The sequence below is a fragment of the Gallus gallus genome, chromosome 1 (genome assembly GCF_016699485.2).
Source record: "Gallus gallus isolate bGalGal1 chromosome 1, bGalGal1.mat.broiler.GRCg7b, whole genome shotgun sequence".
In the NCBI taxonomy this organism is placed as follows: domain Eukaryota; kingdom Metazoa; phylum Chordata; class Aves; order Galliformes; family Phasianidae; genus Gallus; species Gallus gallus.
In genome coordinates, this window is record NC_052532.1 from 34,064,805 (window position 1) to 34,083,868 (window position 19,064).

A 19,064-nucleotide genomic window follows, 5' to 3' on the forward strand; every position below is an offset into this window, starting at 1 on the left:
CGGGACCCCCGACCTCCTCCCACATCGGCCGCTGACGGGAACCGGCCGCCCCATCCCCTGCCCCGGGTGCGGCGCGGCGCAGGGCGGGCAGGGGACGGCAGGGCAGGGCAGGGCAGGGCAGGGCAGGGCGGCTCGCGGAGCGCCGGAGACGCAGCCGGGCCGGGGCCGGGGGCGGGCGGCGCCTGGGGGTGACGGGCGGGTCTAGGCCACAGCCGAGTGCGCACGCGTCAGTTCCGGCGGGGAGCGCGGCGCGGTGCGGCGCGTGGGTAGGAAACGCCGCGGCGGCGGGGGAGCGGAAAATGGCGGCGGCCGCGCAGCTCACGGATGAGGAGCTCTTCTCGGAGCTGAGGCGCTTCGGCTTCTCTCCGGGGCCGGTCACCGAGAGCACCCGGCCCGTCTACCTGAAGAAGCTGAAGAAGCTGCGCGAGGAGGAGCGGGCCGGGGCCCGCGGCGGCGCCAACAAGACCCGGAACAGCAACAACAATAACACGGCGGCCGGAGGCGGCGGCGCCGGGAGAGCGGGCGCGGGCGGGCGGCTGGCGGGCGCCGAGCACCCCTACCTCCCCGGGGCCGCCGGCGGCGGGCGGAGCCGCGCAGCACCCCCTGCCGGGGGCGGCAAAGTGCTGCTGGGCTTCAGCTCGGACGAGTCGGACGCGGAGGCCGGCCCTCGCGGCCAGGCCGGCGGCAGGAGGGAGCGGGCTTCGCCCCTCTTCCGCGGCGCGAGGCCCGGCGGCGGCGGCGGCGGCCCGGCCCCCCCGGAGGAGGCGGCTCGGCGGAAGCCCGGCGCCTGGTGGGGGGCGGCGGCGGCCCGCAGAGCGGCTCCGGGCGCCTGGGAGCGCGGAGACGGCGGCGAGGAGGAGGACGACGACGCGGAGGAGGAGGAGGAGAAGGGCGAGCAGCGGCGGTGGAAGAACCGGACCGTGAACGGCAGCCGGCTGCTCGCCTCCGGCGGGGACAAGTATTCCGACTCGGAGGAAGAGGAGGCGGGGGCCCGGCAGCAGGTACCGAGGGAGGAGCCGGCGGCCCGCCGGCCCAGACGGAGCCTCGGCAAGCCCGCTCCGTTCGTAGCGAGCAAATGCGCCGCGGCCGGCGCTGGCGCGATGGAGACGGCCCGGGAGAGGGCCGGCGTGGGCTGCGGTGCCGGCGCGGCCGTCGCGACTGACGGGGCGGCGGGGGCGGCCGCTGCCGGGAGCCGAGACGGGGGCGGGAGCCGCGAGGAGACGGCGGCCGCGGCGGGAGGAAGATGCGAGAGTCCGGAGCCGCGTCCCGCCGGCCCCCGGTACCGCCTCGGCCCGGCCAGGAGGGCCCCCGCGGCGCCGCCCCCGGACGCGGACGGCGGTGACGGCGCCGAGCCCCCGGTCGCCGCCAGGAAGGCCACCAACAACCACGTCCTCGGCGGGGCCGCCGGCAGCTACGGCGCCGAGACCAGGATCTATTCCGCTACCAACAGCCTCCCCCCGGGCGGGAGCGCCTCCCTCAGACTCAACCACTCCAATCATACGGGTTCAAATCACACCTACCTGAAAAACACCTACAAGAAGAATCTCTCCGAGCCCGAGGAGGAGCTTCTCCAACAGTTCAAAAGAGAGGAGGTATCCACCACTGGAGGCTTCAGTGCACATTACCTGTCCATGTTCCTCTTAACTGCTGCATGCTTGTTCTTTCTGATACTGGGATTCACATACCTGAGAATGAGAGGTTCTGGAGTAGCTGAGGATGTGGGAGCCAACAGTAAGTATTAGGTCAAGGGGAAGGGCAGTTAATTTCTGCAACGGGATGTACTGCTGTTAATCCAACTCTGTGTTCTCAGGTGGTCTGTGCTGCCCGGTTTGGGGTTGTGCTGTTCTATAAATTTCCCACTTAGGATGGAGCACACAGAAACAGACTGGCCTTCCTAAAGTGATGTAGTGAAGCTTGCTAGACATTTGGGGATAAACCCGTATTCTGGTTATTCTCTGCTGTAATCTGTTGATACCTTGTTTTCTAGCTTGTTTTCTTCACAAAGCAATGTCATGTTTTGTTCAGTCTAGAAGATGCATGGTTAATAGACAATCGACGAGGTAAGGCTTTTACCCATTTCAGAGGAGATGCACGTTTGGATACCTGGGATTCTTGCAGGGCAAAGGTTCCACTGTAGTAGTTAAGTAATTAAGCAGGTTGCCTTTGTGTATGTGTGTTGAGGCTTGGGGAGGATGCTAGGCGGAGATGTTTTTTCAACACTACAACAAACTTTGTGCAGACTTTGGACCTGTTACGTATTATTTTCTATATCTGCTTTTATATTTTAGAATGAGAATGTGATTATACACTAAATACTATTGTGTTGCAGTTTAATTTTCACAGCATTTTATTTTTTAATCCTATACTACTTGGGGGCATCTTTAATGCAAGGAAGCAACTTTTTGGAATAGATGTAGAAACTACCATTTTCTATTCACAAAGCATATGAAGATGAAAGTGTACCATTTCCTAAGGGATAGCTGTGCCATGTACCAGTACCTAAGGAGGCACTAATATCAGAATGAAAAATCATGCCATTGCTCATTGGGAGCAATGAAAAATTGTTTGAAAAGCTAGTTTTGGGATGTTAGACTATTAGAAGGTTCTTGGAGACTTGTAGAATCATAGAGTGGCCTGGGTTGAAAAGGACCTCACAGATTGTCTACTTTGAACCCCCCTGCTATGTGCAGGGTTGCCAACCACCAGGCCAGGCTGCCCAGAGCCACATCCAGCCTGGCCTTGAATGCCTCCAGGGATGGGGCATCCACAACCTCCTTGGGCAACCTGTTCCAGTGATTGTATTGTTCTTGCAGTCACTGAGGAGAAATATGTGGGGTGTATACATGTGCATGAGATATTTCTTAATATTTCTTTGTATGGAGTAGGGCATGTGGATAGCCATGTGTGAACACGAATACAAGAATCTTGCATGGAATGATCCTGCTGCTAGTTTGGGATCTGCTAGTAGTTACAGGGCAGAAGTAGCAGAGAGTGTTCTGTTTATTTCTTGTTTTTAATTTTTTTTCCCTTTCAGACCTTATGTATTGCATTGTAATAACTGTAATAGCAGAATAGTTTTTTATTTTTCGTGCTTTTTGTGGGAGGAGTAGAGGCAAAGAATTTAGTGTTTAGGAAAGTCAATGGCAGCAAAGGCTAGAGCATCTGCTCTAGTTTCTTTCACTGTGCATGTGGCTCCTAATAACTACTGTTCAGTCCTGTTTTTGGGAAGGTGGTGAACACACATTTGTTGTAGTGTGACTGCTGGGACCATACGTACTCCTATTCTGTGGTTAACTTCTCACCATAACCTACATAAATGGTTTAGTGTACTGATAAGCTGTGCAGTTCCACAAACAGACGTTTGCTTATTTTTTCTGTCCTAGTCTTAAGTTCTTAAAATCCGATCATTTTAATAGAGAAGATCTTTCAGCCTCCTGGGGTAAACTTCCCAACTGTGACACTCGGTGGTTAAAACTTGCCCTGTCATGCTGATTGGTAAAGCTGAATGTCTCAACTACGCAGGCAGCAGTAAATACTGAGAAAATAAATCTACTCTGAGCTCCTTGTCTTGGGGAAAAAAAAAACCCTCCTGTTTTAATGTGTGAACTTTCCTACAGAAACGTGGGATCACTTTTTTGAGTATACTGTTTTTAAAGTTGACAGGGATGGAGCTGGTAAGCAGGGAATGTTCTCCTTTGCTTTGGTTTGGCTGCCCAGCCAAAGGTCTGGTAGTCCAGGGTTGCTCAGGAGTTCAATTAAACCAGTCCTTGGCCTGCTTCTGTTTGTTCTTTTTTCAGAGGAACTCTAGAAAGAGGATTTTCTGAGGAAGGGTTCTGGCTTTGGCACTCGTGTTTCTTCTGTCCTTGCTTACAGCCCTGGGCTGGAGGGGTAGGGCCCATTGGAGGAGGCAAGCAGCAGTTTTTGTGGCTAGCTTCTTTAGTAGGAAGAGGAACAGGAAACAGGCTACTTTTTTTCTTTAATAATGTGGGAATGTGCATGGAATTACTTTGCATGTGTGCTCAGCACACACTAGTTGAATTCCTACTTCTAGAATGTATGTGTGTGAAGAGAACACAGTAGGCCCATTGGATGGCCACGAAAGACAAGACAGGCCCAAAAAATGCATCCCTACTGGGAAGGGAAGGAAACCAGTCTTCTTTTGGGTGGTTCCCTAAGCTTATTTGAACATCATCTGAGCGAGTCCTTTAGTTCTTGAGCTCATGTATTGTGTCTTCTTCATAGAAGCAGAATTGATTCATGCATTTTTATTAAAAATTATAGCATAGCTCATGAAACAACTTTTCAGCTAGATAATTAGGCACTGGATTTTTCTTGTCTTTTACTTGGCTTTAGGTAAGACTCCATTGGTTGTGAATGGTTTCATTATGGAAAAAATGGTTATTTTCAACTACAAACTATCACGGTTAATGTGAGAATGTAAGAAGATGGGTGTTGATAGGTGTTCCTATATTTGAGCTGCTTTTTTTCCTCATGCAGGGTGTGGTACGTGACAAATTTGAGTTGGTTGTCTTGTTCCTTTTCTGACATGAAATCCTGTCAAAATAAGGTGCTATTTTGTGTGACACACGGAAAACCATTTGTCACCAGCTACAGCCAGTGTTAGCACATGCATTTGTTGGGCTGTGATGTGAGCGCAGAGGAGGTGCTTGTAATGGGTGGAGGCTTGGAACAAAGTGTTAGGGTTGGATTTAGGCTGGGTAAAATAGTATAGGTAAGAAATGGAAAACTTCAGAAGGACGTTGTCACATTATGCAAAATGTTGAAACACTTTCTTATTCAGAGCTCTAAAGTAGCTATAAAGTACTTCAGTTTTTCTGCACGTGTGGCAGACAGTGTTCAAAGACGAATTAGAATTGGCGCATTTTTCTATATCTAAGCTATATACGGTCACTTGAGGTAAAGTTTTTCAGCATTTAGTTGTGTGAGATGCTGATAAATGTAATATCTGTAGGGCTTTTCTTAAGCTATTGAGATAAATGGTTCTACGCTCACATAAAAGATAATATGTGAGTAGATTGTGCTTGCTGTCTCTGACAGTCTTGTACATGAAAAGATCTACTTGGACTTGATACTGGTAACTTAATTCATGTGGCTCTTGATGTAAGGGTGTCTTGCTTGCACCTACCTTTAAATGTGATGGGATTGTATGAATATCTTGCAGAGCCAGTGTAATAATTTGTCAGGAAAATGGTCAATTTGACTTTTGTCATCTTTCTGGAGGTCTTTAAATTCTAAAGAGTTTATCATCTCTTCCTATTTCATTTGTTTAATTTTGTGATGCTACTTGGAGCATCTCAAGTGGCTGTTGGCACTTCTGGGAGTTAGTTACGAAGTTATTTTTCAAGGAAAATTGATGTTGAGATCAGCAGGTGTTACTTTGAGGCCTGGTATACTTTCTGAAAAAGGAGGTTATTACTATAGGTGCTGTTTAAGGCAGTAATATCAAATGTATGGCATTTAATGTTACTTTCACGCTCTCTGCTCCAATGCTTTGCCTCGGGAGTGGTTGATGTAGCAGAAGAAATAAAATCTTCCATTTGAAATGTTGAGGTAGTTATTCTGTATTGCCTTAGGTTCTTAGAGGAGAGGCTTTTGAACATGGGGGGTCTCGTTAGCGATTTTGATCTTTCCATGTAACTTGTTATAAAATAACTGCTGGTAGCACAGTCCTTAGTCTATTCACTCTAACTTGCATTTTTGAAATGTTAATTTAGGGAAACCTCTAGTAGTTGCCTATATTGCAAGGGGAAACTTAAGAAAATCATAATTTGAAGAGTTTAATCCTGCTCCATTGACATTCCTTTAGAATTTTTTTATTATTATTTCTAAATATCTCATGTATTAAAGCTTTCATGGAATTTTGTGCAGGGTATTTCATTGATTAAAAAGCTGGAGCTTCTGTGTGAAAGACAAGAGGTGGACTATTAAGTGTACAGGTCTGCAAATTACTGCTGAAATGCTGTGGCGTTTCACAAATAACTGTTGAAACTTGCCTTCATAATCTCTGTATTTTAAGGTGATAGTTGTTCAATACTTCCTTTGGAATATGTAGAACTAACTTGGTATGCATGCCTTATGAGTACTGTTGTTTGCAGACATGCACAGGACTTACCTTATGCCATGATTTCAGATGTTTAGATGAAGCAAACAGCAAACTTGTGTTTCTTCGGTTATGGCAACAGTGGTTACAGTGGAAGTCTTTTAAGGAGGAGCCCATAATACCCAAGGACATACGTTTAGTGTAGCATTGTAGGAACCCCACTTTGCACTGTTTCTTAAAGTATACCAGCAGGAGAGGAGAATCATACCTGCTGTCTTTCTATTGATGGGGTCTGCTGATGTTTCTAAAAAAAAAATCATATACACTTAACACATGTTGACGTGTATTTCATGTGGGAGTACTAGGTTGCAAAACTTGGGCTTAATGCTTACTCAGCTAAGCTGTCAGGAGTGCTGGGGTTGTACCAAGCTGATCCCTGTCAGGCTTCTTGCCTTGTGCTTCATAAATAGTATGAACATGTGAATGGCAGGGCAGAGCTGCTGTTTGACAACCTTGTTTGATCAGTTAAAAAAAAAGCTTAACAAACAAGTAATTTAAGCAAGTACCTTAGTTTTTGTTAATGAAAGTGCTGTTCAGTGCTGTGGAGAAGGACAAAGTCCTTTGTAACCATCAGACATGTTCCTTACTTGTTAAAAACTCCTGAATAACTGTGTTCCTTGGTAAAAGTACTTGTATTTTGGGATTTGAAGTAGATCAAAGGGAGTGAGTTGACCAGTCAAGATACATTAAGAAGAAAAAGTGATTTTCAGGGGATTTGTGTTCTCTAAGAAATTCCATAGGAGTATCTTTGTCCTGACTGTTTGCTTCTTGGCTCCTTCTGTTTTTGGAATAGGTTTAGAATTGCAAGAGAAAGTGACAAAGCCTTTACCATTATTACAATACATGAGGATGGGGTTAACTCTGCCTCTGATCAAAGTAACTATCGGGTCTTGTATCATGGTCACTGAAGAAATTGGATTGAGCAAAATTTGGAAAAGGGTCAGTGTACTGGTGCAGAGAAGCATATTGATGGATGTAAGTACAGATGGGAGAACCACTGAACAGCTTGCAGCAGACCTCATGCGGGTTCCTTCTCTGTAAAGAGTTTGCTTCAGTTTATAGTGTTTGCTGTTGAGCCTTCTTGTAAGCATAAAAAAATGATCAAGTTCTTGAGTGAAAGTGGTGATGTAAAGGCTTTGCAGTTGATGTCAGAGTGCAGTCTGTTCCTGGAAAATGAAGAAACAATAAAACAACCTGTATGGTTTGACTCCATGCAGGTATGGCCTCTTTGCACAGTTGATAAGACGGCACTTGCATGCCATCTCAGTATTTCTACAGTTTCTGTATTGCAAATAAATGCCTTGGGTTCACGCATACCTATTCTGAGATACTGCTCGTATTCTTCCCTAGAAACTTTGAATATTCTTTAGAAACTTGTCAATTTAGTAAGCTCAGTATCCCTCCTCAGGGATGAGGAAACTAAGGTCCCACCCTTCTGTACTTCACTTATGGTCGTTTTCTGTGACAGTTATCATTGTCCCCCTTTCCCTGCTGCTGTGTTCTACTTCCACCCATACATTTTAGTGTCATTTCTCTTGTGTTTCCAGTGTACTGTGGAGAATGAAAGGATAAAGGAGTGAGTGTCATACATACTAAAAGTAGCTGGCAAACTCAACGTGATTCTTGGGCCTAGTTTGTTGAAGTGATGTAACGTCTGATGTTTTGCAGAGAAAAATGAAGTTTTCTGCTCATCTTGTAATGCATGTACCTTGAAAACAAGTGTCTTTTTGGAGTCTTAAATTCCATTAACTCTTTCAAATGAACTGAGTTACGCTCTGAATTAATATAGAAGGTTGTCTAATGTGGAGAGGGGAAGAGATGGTAGGGAGGTTAAAAGAAGTTTAACATTGAATTAAGTGGCATTAAAGCCTACTAAGTAGATTAGTTGGATTTCAGTAATGATGTGGTAGATAAGTAAGATGCGTGACTCTCCATAAATGAATGGTTGTATACTAATTCCGAAGCCCATTTTTCTCTACTGTAGAAATAGAGACCATTTACTTAACTAAAATTTGAAGACAACATCTTAGATTGTATGTAAAGCGATTGTTTTCTAAGACTGTATTTTTTCACTTAAGACTTAATACAGAGTTTATATGCAGCACAACCTTTATTGGAAAGGTACAGGAGCCTTTGTATTTGGATAGCATCTTGGTTAAAGCATCATGAGTCTACCCTTTGTTAGTGCACTGAATAAGACTATCGCAAGAGGACTGTAGGGATGAATTGCACAAAACAGGCTGGTTTTTAAGGCAACAGCTGGATCTTAATTTTCATTTTCTCCGCGCTATTTCTGTGAAGGTCACTTCAGTATGTGAATTGTTTAGCAGAGAAGCCTTAGACTTTTCCATTATGCCTTTGCTAATGCTTATGTTGGCTTCTGGATGTTTTCAGTAGGCAGCGTATCAGAGCCACTCACCTTAACCATCAGCCTCCTCAATACCCATTTTGTCATTTTGTAGTTGTACGACAAAGCATCCCTCAGCAGACTCATTCTGTGAGCCCTCTTCAGTGTCATCAGGCTGCGCAACAAGGACATCTCAGGTCCAGTGTTCCCAAATGTCAGATCACATCTCTAACAAACTCAGCTTTACCTGAATGTGTTGGTTGAGTAGAAATGCAGCTAAACCTGATGCAAAACCTGCTGGTAGAAATTGAGCAATGGAGAAATTACTGCAAGTGAGGGGTTCCAAATAACAGAAGGCACTTTTTCATTACTTTTGCCTTAAAATGCTCTTGGTTGTGATGTGGTTTTTTTTTTTTTTTTTTAATTCACAACATGTTTTCAGGGAAATGGTGAAACATTAATCATGACATTTTCTGATCATCTCTGACATTTGACCTATGTCTAAAAGTTTAGTGGGCTGTTTGTTCTTGTCCAAACAGTATTATTCAGACAACCACAGAGGGTATTTGTTAACTTTCCATTGACATACTGAGTGGTGCATGTGTGATTAAACCCCTGAGAGGCCTCTTTCAGGCTTGGAAATCCTGTCAGAGTTACTGGGGAAGAGCCAGTCTGGCTGTCCTGTTTGGGCTGTTGCTCACTCTTACAAATTCCTTGGAAGGAGTTTAGTGTTACTTTGTAAATAAGAGAAAATGATTAATGAAATTCCTCAGCATGATATTGAAGAGCAGGGTGTGATGTCAAATTCATCAGTCTGTTTCTGTATTGGTTTGGACCTGCTGTGTGATTCAAGGAGGTTTCTGGAGGTGGGAGGCGTGGTGTGGTGTTTTAATTGTAATTTTTAAAGGAAGCTTATGCTGCCCAGGGCAGAGTTTGCCCAACTAAGAAAATGCAGACGCCCTTCTGCACAAGAAACTGTTCTTAATTCTTATTTCTGAGTTTTTCTGTAAGCCTATGAAGTAATGCTTATCCAGGAGCAGCTCTAGATAAAGGTCTTTTTTCCTGAATAACCGTGGGAAATGGGTAGTCTGAGCTGTATCTAAAAAGGTATTTCATGTTTGCATACTTCATATTTTGTAGAGAAGATGACGAACTTTTGTTCATTCTGATAAACCTTTAGAAATATCTGAAATGCTGTTGAGAACATCTAGGAGAGCCTTAGCACTGTGCTGTCTGTACAATGGCTTTTGAGCTACTCCTTTTTCTTTTCACAGTGAAAACCGGAAATACCAGCTGTACTGTTAAGTACTCTTGAAAGCTGAGCCATTCAGCATGGGCAGATGTGTATGCGCAGTCTGACTTGGTGATCCTCAGTGTATTGTGACCAGTGTCTTTAAACACCATAGACTTCTATTTTAGCTTGTTCACCTTGAGCAAAGATGTGCTTGTGTACTGTGGAATTGGACAAAACAGCTGCTAATGTTTTCTCATTTGTAACTTGAAATACTGTTTTTCCCTTGACCTTCAACTTAAGATGCTGTTCACGAAGAAACAATAGAATTGTGTGTATTTAGTAGGTGACACTTGAAAGAGGAAAAAATAATGAGATGTTAAATCCAGATACTCTTTATTCTGCTCCATGGTGCGTTTGGCATTAAAGTCATTGCTTTATGGGAGGACCAGACTAGAAAAAAATAATTACACGAAAATACCAGGACATCTCATTCCCAGGGCTGCTGATTTTTGAGGTCCGAAAGCCAAATAGGATCTGCCTTTCCCAGTTGTAAGGGAATGAATTGGTGTGTTGTGTTCTTTGCCATTCAAAAGATGGGACTGTACAGAGCTTCTTACCAAATCTTGGCATCATACTAGTAGCTATTACCAGCATTCATATACCAGATTGAGCATGTCAGTCCGCAAGCACCTCCTTTGGCGTAGCCTTTTTAATTTAAGGAAGTAAACAACAACAACCAAACAACAACCACAAACCAATTATGATAACAAAATTGGAGGCCTTAGTTCAAACAGACTGTAGGGCTGAGAGTAGGAGGTAAAGGTAAGCCTGCAGCATAAGGACAGCTGTGTTGTATGGTTGTGGTAGCCCAGTTGTTCTCTTCAGATAATCAGTTCTATTTGAACCTGTCAGTTAAGCTATCAGCCAAGTGCAGGTGGTGGTGGTGGAGGCAGAGCGGAAGGTTACCTGACCCTTCAGTCTTGCTCCAGCTGAGTAAAAATGAAAGTTGCTGAGTATCACTCACTTCCTTTCATTTTCAGTCAAATGTCGCTGAGCTCATCCTGGTTTCGAGCTGTGCAAACTTCTCTACCTACTGGGCTTCTCTGTAGCCAGTATGGATACATTGGTAACCTGCCTATTGCTTCTTCTCTGACAGTTATTCTCTGTGGGGAGAAGAAGCCGACTAGCAGCTAAATCTGTATCACCTGCACAATGGAGAGAAAGCTCTTCTTTCTCCCTAGGATACACCGGGTTACTATTCTCAGAAGCTTGTAGCCCTTTTCAGGCTTTGTACAGGGTATGGACCCTTGTTAAGCTGTTCTGCTACTTCTCTCCCTGCAAGTGCTGATAGTCAGACCAGTCTGAACAGTTAAAAGGACAAAGGCACAGTAGAACACCAGTTTTGAAAAGGAAAAATCCCAATGTGTTCTTTATCTTGAATTTGTTAATTGTTTTGCTCTCACGATTGAGGGTCTTTCAAGGATTCTTCTGTCAGTGCTCTCTGAATATTATCTCTGGATGCTCTAAGCTGCTCATATTTCTGTAGTGTGATACTGATTCTTTGTAACTGAAGTCTGCATGGAAGAAGAGATTGACTGTATTGTTACACTGGACTATCTTCAAGACAGAAGTCTTTCCTTCCTGCTTGTGCAAGACGAGGAGGAGTGCTTCTATGCAGATTGGCCCCTCAGGGGAATGACAGTGTATTTAATATTTAATTGCAAGTTCCCAATGATTGTTAAACCTTCTGTGTTTTAATAACTCCTGCATTACCGGTTTGCTCTCCAGCTTGAACTTTGGAGCTTGAGGAAAGCCAGGCAGCTTCCTAATCTGATGTTTGAGCTGCCTCTGCTGCAGTATTTTCAGGGAGGCATTTCACAGCTTCTCAGTACATTTTCCATTTCAGTGTTCATTTATTGAAGTCTTTGTTTTTTCTTGACCTTACAATGTACAAGGAGCTACAATATTTGGGGGGGAGCAGAGAAGAAAGAAGAGTTAATACAGAAGCCTGTTATGGTTCTCTTGCAGGCAAAGGTATTCTGTACCTGCTGTAAAGTTCTGGGAGGTGTCTGAAATATAATGTTTTTCCTGATAATATTTTGCAGCTGCTAATAAAAGCAGCCTTAGTGTTTTTCCTTTTCTCCTACATAAAACGCTAGCCCATAATGGAGACCATTTGTGTATATGTATGCAAGGAATGTTATACTAACAAATTTTTACAGTGCCTTGCAAATGCACTTTCGAGCTATTTTCTTTCTAATAGAACACAGAGAATTGTTTTCTCATTGAAATATAGTGTGTTTTGTAATGTGATGTAAAAGAATGTGTGTGCAAATTCCATTGCTATAAAACATTTATGCTCGCTGGTAGAAATAAAACTGGAAGATAATTGTACTATGAGCACTATGAGTACTATGTTTTGTTTAGCCTTCCTCCACAAATGTAGGTGGGGAAAATTATTTTGTAAATAGTATAGCATCTTTAATGTGCTCTCGTTCAGGTTGCTCTTCTACTGAGTGTGCTCTGCTGAGATGAATGTAAGCATAGAAGAGATGGTATTAGGTGTGAAGACCAGTTTCTGGGTGGATGTGGTAACTGGAAATACTGTGGTAAGCACTTGGTGGCTGGCACTTGGTACTTCTGTCATAGCTGTCTTGCAGTTGTGTATGAGGTGAGGAGAACAGTCTTTTCTGCCTGAGTTCCTCATCTTTTGACAGAGCTAGGGACTTACATTGCAGTATTACCTTCTTGTGGATACGGTTCTTCTAAGGTCTGTTTCACAGTGTAGCTGCATTGATTCTGGTGTGGGTTCATTTTTCTGTTCTATTATTATTTGCCTATTTACGATTATTTTGAAGGTCTTCCACTCTGTCTTCATAGCCATAGGTAGCTTGCCGTGGGTGCTTCAGTACAGCAGGTTCTCCCCAGAACAGTATCCACTGTTGATAGACTGGCAATACTGTAGTCAAAACTTGCTCTAAAGTCAACACTGGTGTTTTGGCAACAGTTTCAGTTTTGGATTTATTTTATAATTTTTTAGAAAAAAAAACAAGCAAAGTTCTTAAGAACTGACAACCTGCTCTTCTGTTTCGCTTTCCTGGTGCTGGAGTTACAGAAGATTTATAGATTTATAGAAGTTACACAGATCAAAATAATGTATCTTTTAATCACCAAACTTAGAATTTCTAGAGTTCTTATGAATATTGAAGGCACTAAAAATGAAAGTATTGTTTTTATTCAGGTGAAATGAAATTATAGAGTTGTAGAATGGATTGAGTTGGAAGGGTGGTGGGCAGGGTTGCCAATGACTAGGTCAGTCTGCCCACGAACCCATCAAGTCTGGCCTTGAGCAATTCCAGAAATGGGGTATGCCCAGCTTCTCTGGGCACCCTGTGCCTCACCGCCGTCTGAGAGAGGAATTTATTCCAAACATCTAACCTGAACATCCCCTCTTTCAGTTTATATCAACTCCCTCTTGTCCTGTCACTGTCTACCCATGTAAAAAGTCTGTCCCCCTCCTGCTTATAACTTCTTTCAAGTTTTGGAAGATCATAGTGAGAACTCTCCAGAGCCTTCTCTTTTCTACACTAAACAATCCCAATTCCCTCAACCTTTCATTGTAGGAAAGATGCTCCAGCCCTCAAATCTGATGAGAAGCGCTACCAAAATGCTAGTCACCTTAAACATGGACTGAATTGCTGTGATTTTGTTAATAGAATCTCTCAGTGTTCAGGTCTATGTTCACCAGTATTTGAATAGGCAAGAGTGCATTTGAATCTTTGTAGGTAGGGTGATATGACTGAAATATGGAGAGCTCTCCTTTGACCCCACTTAAGAAGCAGCAAAGGACTTAAATAAATAAAGAAAATATATGTGCAGGCTTTTTTACCTAAAATAATGAGGGCTTTGCTACTATTAGGACAGAGAGAAAAATATCTGAAAGTCTGTCATAAAAAGATAACTTTGATTCTTTGAGAGGAGGCTTTTGTCAGAAAAGAAGTGATAATGAATAATTTGTTTCATCAACCCTTATCTCACCTATTTGCATGCAGGATTAATTCAAATGATTCTGGAGAAAGTTATTAATGGAAGTTCCCTAAACTGACTGAGACAGCTCAAAAACTGACTTGAGCTCTGTCTCTCCCTAACATCCTTTTAGAATTCTCCAATCCTTTTGGCAGATTGTAGTACTGTTCAAAAAGAGCTTGGCCAAGGAGTGGTCAAACTGCTGTGGTCCGCAGGTTGTTTTCATCTTAGGTATGTACTGATTTAGAAGTACAAAAACCTTTTCTGAAGCAAAGATTATCTGTAATGAAGGAATCGCTTGGCTTTATGTGTCACTTTGTGTCATCTTATAAAAGCATGTATATTTGACCTACTCATTCAAAGTGGTTTCCTCCTGAATTTAAACAATCTGGAGATGGAGATCGTAGAAGGCTTTGAGTATTCAGTAATTGCAGAGAGGAAATAAAGGCAGGATTATTTTGTTTTAGCTGTCTGAAAGATGGAGCTGTGGATTCACAAAGGAACTGACGTGTTTTCTTTAAATAGGAGGTACTTGTGTTAAAGCATCCTCTTGGGCTTTCTAAAGGAGTGCCTTCCAAGCGTGATAGAGAAAGCATGTAGACATCCTGTTATTATGTACATCTTAGGACCTGTAGTAGCTTTTTTGTTCATCCCCTACAAACTTAAAGGTTTAGGAGTGTTGAGACAACATACTAGGAACTGCCTGACACATACATGATTTGTTGCTAGGTGGGATCAGTACTTGACCTGAGTTACCAAAAATGGCAGAGCCTTTGGTTGATGTTGAAAGTACTCAAACTACAAAATTAATGACAGCTTGATTCCAAGGCAGCACAGAGGTCTGTTTTGGCTAGCAGTGCTTCCAGCATTGTTGCTTTTTCTGTTAACAGTACATTATCTGTATTTTTATTTTGTTCTTTTTCTGGTGAAGAGAAAACTAATGGAAAGCCTGGAGCTATCCACTTACTGAGCACAAGTCTTCTTTTCCATGACAAGTTTTGGGAAAAAAAGTAAGACTAGTACTTTGGGGTTAGTGTGCATGTGTTTTAGTAGATGGGAGAGAATACTAATGTTCTCTTTGTAGGGAAAAGGTGCTCGCTTCTGTGGAAGCTACTGGCTTGGAACTGTGCTTTGTGGTAAATAGTCTTTGAATCCTTGTGTAGATGGCATTTAGTGCTTCCTGAATTATCACATTCAGAAGTAATATTGACAGGTTAATAGGGATCATTCTTGTTTCTGCAAATGTGACTTTACAGCTCTTTAAAGTTGCATTGAAAAGTTGTTTTTGGTTTATAAAATCATTGTTCTTTCAGAAATAGGTTATAGGATTACAGTGGTTCTGTGAAAAATGCTAACTTGATTTTTCAGTGGTGATCAAGAAGCAAACGGTGGTAGGAGTTTTGAGGAAGGGAACTGAGAACAAAGTGCACTTGGGAATATATATTAGAGAACATCCATAGTGCTTGTTTATTTTTGAGCGGTGTCTACCTCTGGTTTCCAACGGTGGAAAAGATGAAGTAGAAATTCAGAGCTGAAAAAAAGTCATAGAATTGTACTGTGATTGAAGGCACGTGGCTGTCACAGCAAGGAGTAGGACTCATCAGTGTGGAAGAGTAAGGACTGGGGAATGAAGTAAGGGGGTGAGTCTTATGGAGGAGCTGAATGCAGTCTGATTACTCACTGCTTCCTGTAATGTGAGGAGGAATTTCTCAAGTTGGCAAGTTCAGAAAAAGCAAAGCAAATGCTTTTTCATGTATTCACGTTAACTTGTGGAACTCTGTCACCTTATGTTGCTGAAGCTAAGAGCTTGCTTGGCGTTAATGTGGGACTGGACACATTGGTGGGGGAAAGTACACTGGTACTGATGTGTATAGGAAAAGAAAACTTCTGTCTGTCTCAGAAAATTTGAGGTGAAAATTTGTTGATGGCTAGGGGTATATTCTGTTGAAAGTATCAATATTCCTATGCTCAGATGATTGCTTTTGCTTGTGATCTCTTGATTGCTCTGTCCAGTTAAGAACAGAAGAGTAAAACGTTCCTGACATTGCTCATGAGTCCTTGGTGTGTCCCACTGTGGCTGTTTTTTCATGTGTCAGTTTTGATATCATCTGTTGAAGTGTTGAATACTGTGACAGCAAGAATGGTAATGCTGTTCAGGACAAGGTACTGTAGCCTCAAGATGCCTGTTGTGGAAGGATTGCCTACTTTTTTTTAATCCAACTGTAGTGACCAGAAAATAAAGATAGCCCTTGGTTTTGTACTGCATTAGTGATACGTATCTATCTTTAAAAATACACTTGCTTAAGGTGTTTGTGCATATCTTTTTGCTAGATGTGGCTGCCTGTGAAGCTGTGTCGGCCTTTGGAACTTGGCCTATAGGGGCTCTGTAAGAGCTGACTTGTGCGTTCACAAATGTCTGCAGCCAGGCTACGGCTTCGTGTCTGTTAAAGCATGCATTGACAAAGAGGAGAAATCCCACTTTGTGCTCTCTGTTTGTCCTTGTGGAAAAACTGAAGGATTCCTTTGTAAACACTGTCTGCAATTGTTACCAATGTATTAGGCAGGAAACTGGGGCCAGTGAGTGGTTTTATTGTTGCTTTTAAGATGACAGCTGCTGTATTCCCTTGGAAATTAACCTTGTATGTCGATGCTGACCGCATTTGTATTCCTAAAATTGAATATCTCTGTGATACTTGGTGTGTGTGTTTGTGCTGACAGCTTTGGCTGAAATGCTTTGGAGCTCTGACACTTTGAGTGGTGACTTTTTGTTATTTGAGACCGAGCAGTTCTGCCACTGTAAGTCATCATTTACAGCTTGACCCAACAAAGATACATATGAAATAGATACTTTTAAAGGTTATTGGTTGTCTTTGCAGTTAAGCTGAGGAACATTTATGTGTTGATTATATTAATTTCACGTGCTTTTCAGTAATCTTGTTGTCTTGTTTTTGATTAACTAGCATTTAAATAAGATTGCTTCTTCAAAATGGAATTTAAATAGAATATCTCTTCCTGTTCCAATATTTTAATGTTCTTATTTTCTTATTTTCTTCTGACTCGGGTCAAATAGTCCTGTTATCAGTCAAGGGAAAGCCTTGCTGGGAAAAAAGCTCTTCTTCCACAGTAGCAAACCTCCATGCAGAACGCTCAGCTAGTCCACTTGTTTTGGAGATGTAGCTCTTTGAAACTTATAAAAAATTGAGCTTGATAGATAAGCCGCTTTGACATCTCTTAGTTGTTGCTGTATGGCTGAGATATTGAACCCTCTTTGAGAAGCCTTGGAAGTACATGTTCACATAAGAAAGTTTTCTGTTAGTAATTAGTTATAAATATTTGTTTTGGTAGAACAAGAACTTAGTACTGGTTAAGGTAAACTCGTGTATTTTAAGAACTGTGGAAAAAAATGTTGAACCAGTAATGTGGATGTTATGCATTGAAGCAACTGAGATGAGCTGGGGCAGCTGATCAAAACTTTGCATTGGAGGCTGTGGCAAATGAGATGGTTTGGTAAGAGTTTTAATTGTGGACAGAACTGGAAAAAATAAAAGTAGTTGAGGAGGGGCCTTATTGGTTCTAGTGAATCACATTTCAGTGGTAAATAGATCCAGATTTCTTAACGGCTGCCATTTGCATGCATAGGTGATAAGTTGCTGCAGTGGTGTGTTGCATACGTGCCTCTTAAGGCATTGGGCATCCTAAGCTATGTTAACATCTTGCTTGAGATATGTCTCTCTTACTGGTTAACTGCCCATAAAATCACAAATTTAAGAAATCCTACTGTGTGAGTTTTGATGAGTTACAAGGATTGATTCAATTGTGTGATAGATCATTTTGAAGGGAAGTATTTTTTTATCATACTGTGTTTGTGGAAGAGTGGAAACATTGGAACACTGACATATCTCATCTACATGCTTCATAAAGGCAATCTTTTAATTTACCCAAAGATGAAGTTGTTCACCTGTGAGACTGACATCACGCTGAGATTGGGGAAGTTGTGAACATGGGAACACCACTGCTTTTGCTTAGTTGCAGTACATGGAACTGCAGCTGGCAGCTTTCAGTTTGCATCTTTGCAGCTGTGCTTGTACTGTATTTGTATTCATTCCATGGCTTTCATCAGTGCTGAAACATGTCTGTCAGATATATGGAAACTTACATGCTATTCTGTCTTGTGGGCCTCCTCTGCATCTAAAACCATACAGTCGAGTTTTCATATATACACAATAAGGTTGATTTTGGGAAAAGCCCATTATTACCCTATCTGGATAAGTAACGATTAAATTGAGATGTTGGCAGCCATTTAGAACCTTGACTGTGTCTCTAATTCCATTTCAGGCTATGAGATTAAAAATTGAGTGTGCTGGAAACATTCTACAAAGTTAATGAATGAAATACATAGAAGCTTTGTAAAGTTGGTAGCTTGATAACTTAGTAGGCAATCTTGGAGAATTTGCACCTAAGGAATGAAGTCGAAGCACTGCAAGGCTTGATTTGAGCATCCTCTGCTTCTATTAGCATTTATTAATCTGATATCTGAATTAAGTGTTCGTGTCTGTAAAAACCAGACCCTGTGTTGGGCCGTTTTTTTTCCTTCTGCAGTGTTAGAGGAAGTGAAATGTTTATTGCTTTGGGCAAGTGACACACTTCTGAGCCTAGGCACAAGAGCAGCCTCTTGTTTGCAGAGTTTCAAAGGGTCAGGCTCTTTTCTTTATTCAGAAAACATTTTTGTTGCCCCACGTGGTTTGTTGGCTCTAATTGTTCCTTATCACTGCTACATATAGGAGCAATAAAATGGTAATCATTCTCATTTCTGCTTGTTTTTCAAAATTAAGGTGAAGTGGGTCAACATCTGTCTCCTGGCAGAAGTGCTGTGGAAGTTTTTGCAGGTAATGTAAGTTGCATTGTTTTACAGAAACTATGATTTGTTCAGTTACGTATTCAAGTAACATTACATGTATCAAAGGTCAGGGAACCGCTGTTTTATGAGTTGGTACTTCAATTCCTTTGTACCCTCCATTCCCCCTACATGAGAAATCCTGCTTCAAATTTAAAGAAATCTGGTGTCTCTACCTTTATTTTTCTTGGTTTTTTTTTTCCATTTATAACTAAACTAATCAATCAGCTTAGTCATCCTGGTTATGGTTTGGGAGTCAAGATGCTGTCAGTCAGCTGGCTGCCAGGGGGCGGCTGGTGATACGTTGCAAAGACCTTTACACATGGGAGGGCTTTGCATAGGTCAGGTTTGTATCAGAGACTGTTGCTGGGTGCCTTCAGGTGCAACCAGGAATGCACTGAAAACAGCTGTGATGCCTTGGGAGTGGAGGCTAACCATATTG

At 42.7% G+C, this 19,064-nt stretch overlaps 1 protein-coding gene across 3 annotated transcripts in view; it reads left to right on the forward strand.

The window, feature by feature from the left end:
• The first annotated feature begins 238 nt into the window (after nt 1-238).
• The window catches only part of LEMD3 (LEM domain containing 3), a 49,080-nt gene continuing 30,254 nt past the window's right edge, over nt 239-19,064 (forward strand). For 2 of the 3 annotated variants that reach the window (XR_005847929.2, XM_416073.8), the window contains exons 1-2: nt 239-1,731; nt 18,561-18,614. Coding sequence is in view for 2 of the 3 variants with exons in the window: in XM_416073.8 (XP_416073.5) it covers nt 300-1,731; nt 18,561-18,614 (1,486 nt within the window). In the remaining variant the exon portion in view is untranslated. The remainder of the gene's footprint in view (nt 1,732-18,560; nt 18,615-19,064) is intronic. The other variant, XM_015282755.4, reaches the window with a different exon arrangement.